Below are 12,500 nucleotides of genomic sequence, written 5' to 3'. Positions count from 1 at the left end.
GACTGCAGCTACCCCTTCTACATCCAGAGTCACAGCGGCTACTCCAGCAGTTCCAGCCCCCGCTCCAACAATAAATGCAGTCATTCATCATGTCCCCACTCTTCACGCTCCACGCGTGTTGATGGAAGATAAGCAGAAGGGCGCTCTGCGATCTCGCGGTTTGCTTCGCGCCTGTGGCACTTCCCAGGGCCGCCAGTTTTCGGTGTTGTTTGACACTGGGAGTACGGAGGATTAGATTTCTCCAGCATTGGCTCGCATTTTGCAGTGCACATTCAGCCCAGTGGACATGGATGTTCATGGTTTCACCCCCGGCATTCGACTGTAGATCACTCAGAAAGCAGAGGAGGTGCAATTTTCCATCCAGCAAGCCTCATTCGAGCGGGACTTCTTGGTTGCCCCTCTCACCGGCTGTGATATGCTCTTGGGAAATCCATGGATGGAGTCTCACACACCAGTTATCTTTACCAAGGAGGCAATGTTACTCATCACAGAAGGAGTTGCTTCACCGATCACGATTGTGTGTGACCGACGCCTGCCAAGGATTCCTTTGATCTCCCATCTACAAGCCCGCAGGGTACTCCGGAAGGGTGCAGATTGTGCATTATTGTATGTTCGTGTCCACTCGCAGCAGTCCACAGAGTAGACAGTTTCTTCTGTTGGATCCACTTCGGATTCAGCAGTGGCGCCAGGAATGGAACTAGGGATGGAGGCCCTCGTCACCAAGTACAAGCATCTCATGTTGCGCGACGGCTTACCTCCACAGCTTCCACCTTCCAGACCGGAGGACCATCACATTGAGTTGGTTCCTGGTGCATCACCACCTAGCCAGTTCCCTTATCGCTTGTCCAAAGCTTTGGAAGGAGAACTCGAGGCTCAATTAGCAGACCTTCTTAGCGCCGGATTTATCCGACCATCATCTTCACCATTTGCAGCCCCAGTCCTGTTCGTCATGAAGAAGGACAAGACCGCACGTCTTTGTGTGGATTATCGAGCCTTGAACAAGCTCACCATCAAGAACGAGTTTCCAATGCCTCGCATAGAGTATATCTTGGAGAGATTAGATGGAGCTAAGTTTTTCACAAAGATAGATTTGAAGAGTGGATACCACCAGGTTCGGATCTTCGACGCAGACATCCCGAAGACAGCATTCCGGACTGAACGTGGACATTTTGAGTTCGTGGTCATCCCATTCGGACTCACAAGAGCTCCAGGAACCTTTAACAAGACGATGCATCGCTCATTTGCCCCTCTCATCGGCAAGTGTGTTTTCATCTTCCTCGATGACATCCTCGTCTTCTCTTCGACTTATGAGCAGCACTTGTTGGATGTGGAGAAGGTCTTGAAGACATTTGAGGCCAACCAATTCTACGCCAATGCAAAGAAGAGCGAGTTTGGAGTGCAGGAGATTGCTTATCTCGGGTTCATCATCAGTGGAGATGGCATTCGATTGGATCCAGCAAAGATTCAAGCCATCCAAGAGTGGGAGATCCCACAAACAGCTCAGCAGATTAGATCGTTTGTGGGCCTTTGCCAGGCCTACAGTAGACACATGGAGAATTTTTCTAATGTTTCCGCTCCTTTGATAGATCTTCTAAAAGGGTGCAAGACAAAGCGCCAAAGAGTTGCAGTTACCGGCAAAGCACTTGAGGCATTCCATGCTCTCAAGAAATTGGCAATGGAAGCTCCAGTCCTTAAGCTTGCTTCTTGGGACGAGCCTTTCGAGGTGGTGACCAATGCCAGCAACATCGCCATTGGAGCAGTTCTACAGCAGCAGGAAAGACCAGTGGCATATTATAGCAAGAAACTTGACAGTGCACAACGAAACTACTCAGTCTATGACAAGGAGTTGCTAGTTGTAATTTCAGCCCTTAAGCATTGGAAGCACTTCCTTTATGGGCGTGAAATTGTGGTCAAGACCGGTCACCAGGCAGCACTGAAATGGTTGCAGACCATGCCAAGCGCCAATTGGAGCGACAGATAGGCTCATTGGAGTCAAGTGTTCCAGCAGTTTGGCGGCATGATCGAGTATCTTCCAGGCAAATGTAGCAGATGCTCTCAGCCGAAAATCCGGCACATCGCAGACAGTTCAGCCCATCACAGTCATTGAGCTTGATGGAGTGGAGGTGGACGGCATGAAGGAGGAGTATCCTGATTCTGCGGAGTTTGGTACCTCTTACAGTCTTGCATTGACTGGTGAGCCCGGCCACTACAACATTCAAGATGGTTGGCTACTTTACAAAGGTCGCCTCTGTCTTACATCTTCATACAGAGCAGTTGCATTGCACGATGACTCTCTTGTTGGGGGTCATCGGGGCATCAACAGTACTTTGGAGAAGCTCTAATGCCAGTTCCATTGGCCACGCATGAGGAGAGATGTGTACGAGTATGTGCAATGATGCCAGACTTGTCAGAGAGTCAAAAGTTCACACCAGAAGATTCCTAGACTCTTACAACCGTTGCCCATTCCTGATGGTCCTTTCCAGGACATCTCGATGGATTTCGTGGGTCCTTTGCCTACATCTCACCCTAACAGGAATACAATGTGCTTCACCATTGTAGATCGCTTCAGCAAGTATGTGATGCTTAGCAAGGGTTTCACCTTGCGATTGGGACTCTTACACTCCAACCCGGGGAGACATATCTCAACCCGACCTAATATGCCATAAGAAATTGATAAACACAGACGAAGTGTCTCACTCACCTCTCCTGCTAGTCGAATTGGGGATTCCCTTCGTCGGTGGTGTCGTAGGAGAGCCCGTGGGAGCTCGATCTCCACTCCTCCTCCTCCGCAATGCAACTCGATCACCACCGTCTTCTCACTCTCTCTCTCACACTCACTCTCAATCACTTAGGCAAGCATAAACTCACACATGGCAATACATAGAGATGGCAAAAGAGAAGAAGAGAGATGGAGGCAAGAGCTTACATTCCATTCAAGAGAATACAAGAGAATTCCAAGAATACAAGAGAATTCCAAGAATGCAAGAGAATTCCAAGAATGCAAGAGAATGAATGAGAATCCCCACAAATTGGCCTATATAGTCACTTATGGTGTTCACACCTAGGCCGGCCATTGTCTAATTAGGTCCTCGGGTGTCCTAGACCACCTAGCTTTGCACAAATCCCTGACCTAAGGCCCCTAACCCCTCCAGCTAATCCCGTGGCGCACCTTTAATAGACAATCGGTGATCGCACACGTAAAATATACACATTACATAGCTCCTGCTTAATTCTCGCACATTGTGTCCACACGTCCAAAATAGAGAAAATGCTTGTAATGGCTGGTGTCGACACGTCAAAGTCTTCGAAAGGGTTAACATGCTCCCCTTCCTGATGCAGATTCCGTCCTCGGAATATGTCGGTGTGACGAATAGGTGAAGCCACATACATGGAAGCTCCAGTGCAATGGGAGGAGTTGGCGAATTCCGCTCGTTGTTGATATCTGCATGACAACATGAAAACGAGTAAAGTGTTTTCATGAAAAGAAGAAAGTTTAACAGTGAACAACAAAAGCATGCAGTTATGAGCAGTGAGGTGTGAAAGCTGGTTTGATTAACATAATTGCTTCGAAGATGATAGTTAAAGCTATTTGTAATAAAGTAGGAACTTTATTAAATAGGATTAATAATGGGGACAAGTCCAGGTATAAAAGAGGGGGCTTGGCCCATGGATGTAACTTTTGATGATCATTTTTAGAAATGGAAACTCATGTTTCTTGGAGCTCATGGCTTCTTGGCTTGTGGAAGGCTATTTCCATTCTCTTGGTGTGAGAGACTAAACACACTTAGGCATCGTGTTTACATGGTGATTACTCATATTTTCATGCATTACATCCCTTCATTCCAATTGGTATCAGAGCTCTTGATTTTGATCATGGGCATGCATGGGTTGTTGGGAAAATTTGCTTGAAAATTTGAGTTTCTTTTAATTTTTTTTTCATTTTCTTGTAATCCTTGAGTGATTCTTGACAAATCTTCTCTAATCTTGCTTAATCTCATGGAGATGGTGAGCATTTCATGGAAATTGCTTGAATTTTGAGTGATTTTGGCCAATTTTGCCATTTTTGGATCAAATTTTGGGCCTCTGGACCAAAAATTTGGGGCAGTCGGGTCAAAACTTAGGGCAAGTGACTAATTGCAATTAACTTTTCTGTTAATCATGATTAGTAATCATCTTCTTCTTCCTCAAGCTTTCCATAGCCATGGGATGCTCTTCCTTTACCCGTTTTGATGCCAAACCTTAGGGTTTTTGTAGAGCTCATTGAGATCTTTCATTTGAGCCTCTTCTTGCTAATTTTTTTCTCAAGATTTGGGAGCTTTTGTTCATTTCTCCATGGCTGAAAATTGAGCTTAACCTACCTTCCATTGAACCATATCTTTCCATTGCTAAGCTTCTAAACATTTCATATGCATGATTGGCACTCTAATCATCTCATGGAGGGAGTAAAGAAGCACACGGCGGGCTGCAGGCTGCCGCCTCAAAACGGCGTTGAAAGATGTGGAGGGAGAGCTAGGGTACCTAGCTCTACTACCTCAAGAGATGGAAGCTAGGCAATAGGGTTCTTAGCCCTTGTTTGGAGCATATTTTCAAGCCTTATTCAAGCACATGGGAGATGTTATGTGGCTGCAAATTTCAGAGCAAAGAGAGCTACGTTTTTTTTCAACAAGAGGCTTCTACAACATTTTCTACCATTGAAGCTTTCCGGATGACATTGGTGAGTGGTATGATCAATTTCTTGCAAGTTTGAAGCATTTGGTGGAGCTTGGGAATGAATTAGGGTTTTCCACATGAAGAAACCCTAATTTTCAGAAATTAACCATTTGGCTTGACCATTCACATGCCAATGATGCTTGTCTATGCATTATTGCTTGCATTTGTGCAATGGATTGCTTCCACATGAGCCTTGGCCAAACAAGGGATCATATTTTTGGAGATTCTCTTCACTTTGATTCAATTGGCATGCCATTGATGGAGTATCAAGTTTACTCAATGCTTTTGGGAGCCATTCATGCTTATCTTTATGCCACATAGATGCCTTGAATCATCTACATAGCCATTCAATGCTATGACTTGCATTTTGGCATAAGAAAGCATAGCTCTTGGATCAATTTTGGGGGATTGAACTCATATTTCACAAGTGTCAATGTGTTGTTGGATGTTGTTGATGTTGGAATTTGTTTGATGGATGGTGAACACTTGGAGTGAGGAGAATGAGCATGAGTTCATGCGTATTGATTCATGAGAATATTGTAAATGGCATGAGTCATGCCACACACATGTAAGTGATTTTACCTTCATCCCATTTGTAAATTCCAAACACATACACTCACCATTGCATTCACTTTCATTTCCTAGTGAATCTAGCAATGTGTGAGGGTACCTTGGCGTTGGTTGGAGAGGCCAAGGGGAGCATGTTTTGAATCTACCGTGTCGTGATTGCTTTGGGAAAGCGATACGGTGGAGGATTAGGTACATGGTGGTGAAGACATGGCCTCAACCTTCACCTTGGAGGAAAACTTGGTGAAGGGGTGAGAAGGGCTTGGCCGGGAGATCGGCAAGCTTCAACGCGCGTCCTCAACAATCCTCACATCGACTTTATGGATGCATTTGGGCAATGGGGCCCCTATTCCATCATATTGTGTGGATGTTGCTAATGCCTTGATGGACAAAGATTGCATAAGAGCTTTCATGGCATTGTGGGATGCAAAGAGCATTGTATTTTGATTTCAGAAATTGCATTTTCAGTTGAGATTTGGCTCCATTTACAAAGGAGACTATGGCGAAATTCTTCCAAAATCTTGACTATGCATGGCAATTGAGGTTGGTGAAACATTAATTGCAGACCTTGGGATGCAAAGGAAGTGCAAAAGGTGCTAACAAAGGTGCGGGAACAAGCAAGGATCATTGGGGGCACAAAAGGGTCACTTGGGCAAGAAAATTGCAGATTTACAAAACCCTAATTCAGTCCCAAACCTTTTGGACTGAATTAAAGGTGATCATATGAGCTCTTAGTGCTTCCTTAGAGCTACCCAACGAGCCCTTAACCTTTCCGTTTCGATATCTCTTTGGGGTAGAAATTAGGGTTTTTGCAGAAACAGTAAACCCTAATTCAGTCATAGGGGTTTTAAGGTCTTCAAGATCTAATCACATAGGCTCGTAGTACTCATCGAGGGCTTCGATTTGAGCTAAGAAGTTTTGCATTCGGATATTTCTAGCTCAAGTTATGCTCAAAATACTATTTCAGCCTATAACCCTGTAAACCCTAAAACAGAGAATAGTAGCACTTCTCACTTCTTAAGGGTCTTTGTATAGTGGTCTAGTACACCTCATTAGCTCTCCAACAAGCTCTAGACCACTTCAATCGGACATCCCTACCTCAAGTTAGAGCCAAATCTTTGAAACCGATACTTTCCATGGGAACGAGGACAAGAGGACGACCAAAGCATAACACCTTGACTCCCGACGAGGTAGAGGGAGAAGAAGCAATTATGGAGCAAGGAATCTTAGATGCTCCGGAAGATACTTGTGGGCATACTTCAAGGGAAGTGCATGAAGAAGTGAATGTTGGAAGTGCCCACAAGTCCACCCCACAAGCGTCACATACCATCCCCATCGATTCGATCATGCAAATGCTGATGCAAATGAATGCGAAGATGGACACGATGGCTACAAGGGTGGAGGTCAATGATAGACTTGATACTATGGCCACAAGGATGGAAGTCTTGGAAGAGAGGGTGGCTCGGCCAATGAGCCAACCTTCATTTGATAGTGGTCATGGTGTCTCACATGCAGGCAAGCAATATGGGACAGCTTTTGAAGGCCGTAGGGAAGGCAAGCTACCTATGGCACAAGAGGTTTCTCCCAAAGTAATGCATGAGCATGCCACCAAGAATGCTACTTTTGGATTCATGGCGGATGCACGGAGGCCCCTTGTCAAGGACATGTTTCATTCTTCTTTTCACTCGGGTCCATCTAATTCCAATATGCACATGATTGATGAAGAGGTGGTACTCGATTGGAACCAATTGTCCTTTGCCCAAAGACAAAGGGATGCTCATGAGAAGTGGATGGAGTTACCAAATGACATCAAGAGGGACTACAAAGACTTTGCGCAATTCATGGAATCGTATATGAAGATGCAAAGGTTCAAACCCTCTACCCAACATGACAACCCATCCTACACAGCTTCTAAGGATGTCAAAGACAAAGTCTCACTATCAAAGTTCAAAGGTGATGGATCATCTCCGCAAGAGTTGGAGGAGTGGGCTACCAAGCTTGACACCTATTTCCAACTTTACCCAAAAAGTGAGCATGATATGGTACAATTTGCTTCCCTACATCTTGAAGACTATGCTCATCAATGGTGGAGGTATATGGTCAAACAAGGGAACACGCCATCAACTTGGGAAGGATTGAAGCGGGGGATGAACTTGGCCTTCCTTTCATCCTTAGTGCTTGATCGATACCATGAAGAATGGTATGAGCTTTCTCAAAAGGGGATGATGGTGAGAGATTATATCAAGAGGTTTTTGAAGCTTTCAATGTATGTGGAAGGTTTGAGTGAAGACATGAAGATGAGAAAGTTTGTGCATGGGCTTGAACATTTCATCAAGGCGGATGTGTCGGCTCAAAGGCCTAGCTCTCTCAAAGAAGCTATGAGGTTAGCCGAACTTTATGAGCCAAAGTACAAGAGGTCTCAGCCCATGACCTTCGCCATAGACACACACAAACCAACCACTACTACTTGTAACCTTGGGAAGGATCCTACCTCCACATTACCATCCTCTACTCCAAGGTTTCCTATATCATGTGGGAGTGGACAGCCAAAGGATGGAGTGCATATTGATGCCAAAAAGGGTAGTGATCCTACGAAGAAGCCCTTTCAACACTTCAAGGAGATTCAAAGAATGGATGATCAAAACATTGAGGAGTTGAGAAGCAAAGGGCTATGCTTTAAGTGCAAAGAGAGGTGGTCACCCGGGCATGCTTGCAAATCAAAGAAGATGGTGATCACTATGATCCTCATGGACAAAGAAGAGAACAAGTATGACTCTCATGACATTGAGGAATGGGAGGATTGCAATGATGAAGTGCATGAGGATGGTGAGTTTCCTTTTGACCCGGGAGGGTGAGTTAAGGAAAATCTTGTGGATGGAGACATGCCTACCAATGCAGAAATTTCAGTTTGCATATGCTCTATCTCACAAGATGTATTGACGGGTTGCAAGGACCCAAGCACACAAAGGTTGGTGGGGCCTAGAGTGCTGAAACTACCTTGCCAAATGGATACAATTACCCATGAATATGGCTACTTGGCAATCAATGGACTATGCCCAACAACATGGCTTACTTGTGGATGATTTTCTTGGCCAAGTGGTATGATTTACTTGAGCAAATTGGGTAATATGAGGAGGATTATACATGCTGTAATTTCTGGACAGCTTTGGAAAGGTCTACTATTGGGCCTATTTTTCTACTCCAACAAGCTTCATTCGGCATCAAAATGGAAGACCATGATGTGGGACATATATGGCTGAGTGTACATATCATTTCCAGCCCATTTTATGGAGTTTACATGAAGAATTTTCAAGGTACTTCATCGACTAGAAGGGCTGTCATAACAGTCTCACTCATACTTTTTGGACTTGGAGCTTGGCGGACTTGTGTACATCCGGATTTTCATTGCATATGTGCTTTGGATGTACTTGAGGACTCTCAACCACTTCCCATTGATTACATTAGAGTCTCATATTTGGAGATTGTACACATTATAGATTTTGAGGACAAAATCTTTGGGAAGGGATGGTTTGTAATAAAGTAGGAACTTTATTAAATAGGATTAATAATGGGGACAAGTCCAGGTATAAAAGAGGGGGCTTGGCCCATGGATGTAACTTTTGATGATCATTTTTAGAAATGAAAACTCATGTTTCTTGGAGCTCATGGCTTCTTGGCTTGTGGAAGGCTATTTCCATTCTCTTGGTGTGAGAGACTAAACACACTTAGGCATCATGTTTACATGGTGATTACTCATATTTTCATGCATTACATCCCTTCATTCCACTATTCTTAGTCAGAATGTCGTATTAAGAGTGTCTATACCAAACTTTTAATAAAAGTATGCCTGAGGTTATGATCGTAGTCTCATCACATTCAAGCACATGAGCTATCTCAAGCTACATTCTAACTTCTAAGTCTAAGCAGACATGATTAAGCTTTAATAAGAGCATTATCTTTAGTGGACCTTTTATGACTTTTATAAAGTTTTAAATAAATAGGATGAAGGCACCACCCCAGAAAGACCCAAGCAATGGCTCAAAGACCTCCGTCAAGAGTATCTAAAAACCGCTAAGTATCTCAATGGCTATGGCATAGCCTCCTCCTTCTTTTAGCACAGTTTTAAACACAAGGTCTCACCCCATAAAGATGAAGGCATCGGTCCCAAGGTACCGTTTCTGGTGTCCAAGAGCCCTACCAAACACCTTGTATGGCGATGATTGTCTTCTTGGTCTTTCTTTTAATTTTTTCTTTGATACACATTTAAGACTCAAGTGTCTACCCCATGGAAACCAAGGCATCGGCCCCAAGGAATCCAAGGGTCCTACCAAGAATTTCACATGGCGATAAAGACCAATTTAGTTTAAAGATTTTTCAATATAGTTCATTATGGCTCTTTTTTGCATGAGTTTACCTACCTAGACTGAGAAAAGTAGAATATAACCAGAGATAACCTTTAGAAAGATGTTGTGAGTACTTGGCATACTCCTTTGGCAAGTTTAAGGTCAGTCATGGTATAGATAATCTAATACTAGTCCTAAGAAAGGGTGTAGCTTTAAAGATCATCTTCTAGCAAATCAGAAAATTTAAACCAGCAATGTGTGGTGCAATCATATGATAAATGAACAATTAAATTCACCACAAACTTCAAAAAGAACATTGAAAGAGTAGGTTATGGATACACCTGTTTAATGATCGTCTCCTGTGCTATGGCGGTACATGAAGTTGAATTCCTCCTCTTTTTTGGCCTTGGGTTGTCAACCGCTTCAGTTGGTTCTTTAAGTCTTCAAAGTTGATGTGTATGTATGTGTTGAAGACAATAAAACTCTTTTTGATCTTGCAAAATACTCAAATAAAAGCGCATGCGGTGCTTTTGTGCGTGGTCTTTATGCTGTGGAATGACAAAATGATATTCGATTTGAACAATGTCATTTCTGAGTGAATCGTGCATCAAGCAATCGAGGAATTATTTTCAAGTTTTTCTAAATTCTCTGTGTTGTGCGTGCTCTTGCGTCTATATATTTTTTATGTTTTCTATTGTTTTTGGATTTTTGTGATTTAGAAAAGAATCAAAGAATGTGCAAGCTTTGCACATAGAGTATAAATGCTGTACATGTCAGGATAGGATATTTCCTGACAAGCTCCCTCTTAACGGAAACATTTTAAATGTCTGGGAGCAACAATGACCATAAATGGCCTCTTTTGGGTCTCAACATCAAACTTTGGATTTGCTTACTTTGGTGTAAGCTTGGTGAAGCCAACCTGTCCAAGTATCAATTTGAAGGGGCCTGGGTGATGATATACATGTCAGTACTTGAGGCGTGTTCTCATCCAATTGAAGAGGTGGCAATGTGCTTGCATAAGAGCGAACTTGGATGGGAAACTCTTCATGATAAATGGGCATGGCTATCTCGCTTTGAGGCTCTTTTTCACTTAAGATCTTTTGTGCACTAGAGTGATTTGATGTTTGGATGGATAAAGAAGCTGTTTGGCAAGCAGGTGTATGGATCGTTGACGTAGAAGCTTGGTCTAACTCTCCCCTCCCTAAGTCATGTTGTACATTCAAAACCTTTTTAGGTCGCCAAGTTTGTTGAGATGGGGATGTTATAGACATGTCCATAGGTGCTTTGCCTTTATCCACTTTTGTTGGAGTGCTCACTACAAGTGAAGGTGTCACTGTCTTTTTTTGGGGATAGGTACCCATTTCCACGTGGTACTTCGACTATGGGTCACTATGGATGTGGACATTGGAGAAACCTTGATGTATTTCGGATGGGATACTATGGTCGTTGGTTTCTGTTTAGGGACCCAAATCCAAGAATTTCCTTCATAATACTTTTGAGCTTGTAGTAGCTTCTTAGGAATCCATCGAGAAGTCGTTTGTAGCCTTGACCGTTTGCGTCTGCGGCGGTGACTACCATTTCTCCTCCGTCTAGGCTTTAATGGATTTTCAGATTTAATATTGGGAGAAATTTGTAGAACTTCTTGGGAAGTTTGTTCCATATTAGATGCACACATGGAGTTCATAAGTGGAACTTTCGTGGAAGTTTTTTTTGTAGAAGACTTGCACTCAGGCACTAAAGGAAGCTGGGGTTTCTTTCGATTACCCCTTCGATTTTTCTTTGATGATGATGTTGAGGTTGAAGCTTTTTCTTCACAACCTTTCTCGAGAGTTAGCTTTGGCAACTGTTCGTGTGTAGGTTGTGGGGATTGAGAATCAAAAGCATTCTCCATATTACCCTTTGCCTTGACATCATCATTTGTGAGCCCAATGTCCATATCCCAAGCAGTTTTGAGTATGACCGGCTCCTTGAGTTAACGTGCAGGCATGACCAAAAATCTTACAACCAAGTGCTGGTTGTCATAATGGACAAGACTCTTCAGAAGACCATGCACTTTAAGGTTTTTCTTATTGAGAATAATCACTTTCTCTTCACTTGGTTCAAGCTGAGGTTTACCCAACTGACTCCAAGCAGCAAAGGAAAGTAAATTATGACTAGCTTCTTCGTTGATTAAAGCATTATATAGTACTTTTCCAGAAGAGCTATCTATCTCAATAACCTTCCTATCCGACTTTGTGGTCGTGGGGGTTGAAGCTTGAATTGGTGCTTCACTTGTGGTCTCAACAAAGTTTGACTCTTTTATTTCCATTGGCATATGACTAATTGGTAGCTCTGGAAGCTTATTCGCCATGGAGTTTATAGTGGGGGTCTTAGCTACTGTAGTAGCTGGTAGTGCACTTGTCGTCTTTGCATTCACCATTTTCATCCATTTAGAGGCAAGCTCAGCAAAACTTGGTGAGGGTTTGCTTACGACTAATCCTTTTGGGGATGCACTAGCTTGTTGTGGCTTTGTAAACCCTGGCGGTGGCATGATTGATGGGTTATGTGATTTAGTTATGCATGCCTGGCCTTGTGTGTCTGCTTTTTCCAACCCAGGTGTTGACATAACTTCGTGTGGTTGCTCAACAATGCTCAGCCTTCGGCGTTCATTCTGTACGATGGCATCAATGCAATCAACAACTTCTGTTAAGTGTTCTCCCGTTTTTGTCTCTCCGTAGATTGCGTGCACAATCTTTGCCCAAAAAATGTAATAGGATTGGCTTATAACCTGATCTAAGAGAATCTGGGTTGCAATATCGTACTCCCAATCCTTTGCAATGAGTTTCCCTTTGGTCCAAGTACCTAAGGTTCCTTCAGAGGTGATTGATTTTCTTGATGCGC

At 43.4% G+C, this 12,500-nt stretch overlaps 1 protein-coding gene across 1 annotated transcript; it reads left to right on the top strand.

Annotated features, from left to right (window-relative positions):
• The first annotated feature begins 4,174 nt into the window (after positions 1 to 4,174).
• On the top strand, positions 4,175 to 8,901 carry LOC147613776 (uncharacterized). Its single transcript, XM_086781213.1, has 2 exons — positions 4,175 to 5,920; positions 6,130 to 8,901. The coding sequence occupies exon 2, from the start codon at positions 6,414 to 6,416 to the stop codon at positions 8,130 to 8,132; it is 1,719 nt and encodes a 572-aa protein (XP_086637339.1). The 5' UTR covers positions 4,175 to 5,920; positions 6,130 to 6,413; the 3' UTR covers positions 8,133 to 8,901.
• The last annotated feature ends 3,599 nt before the right edge of the window (positions 8,902 to 12,500 follow it).

This window comes from Cibotium barometz, chromosome 43 (genome assembly GCF_041138505.1).
Source record: "Cibotium barometz isolate CiBa-2024 chromosome 43, ASM4113850v1, whole genome shotgun sequence".
Lineage (NCBI taxonomy): Eukaryota > Viridiplantae > Streptophyta > Polypodiopsida > Cyatheales > Cibotiaceae > Cibotium > Cibotium barometz.
Note: the sequence above shows the minus strand (reverse complement) of the source record. Positions and strands in the feature narration are given on the sequence as shown.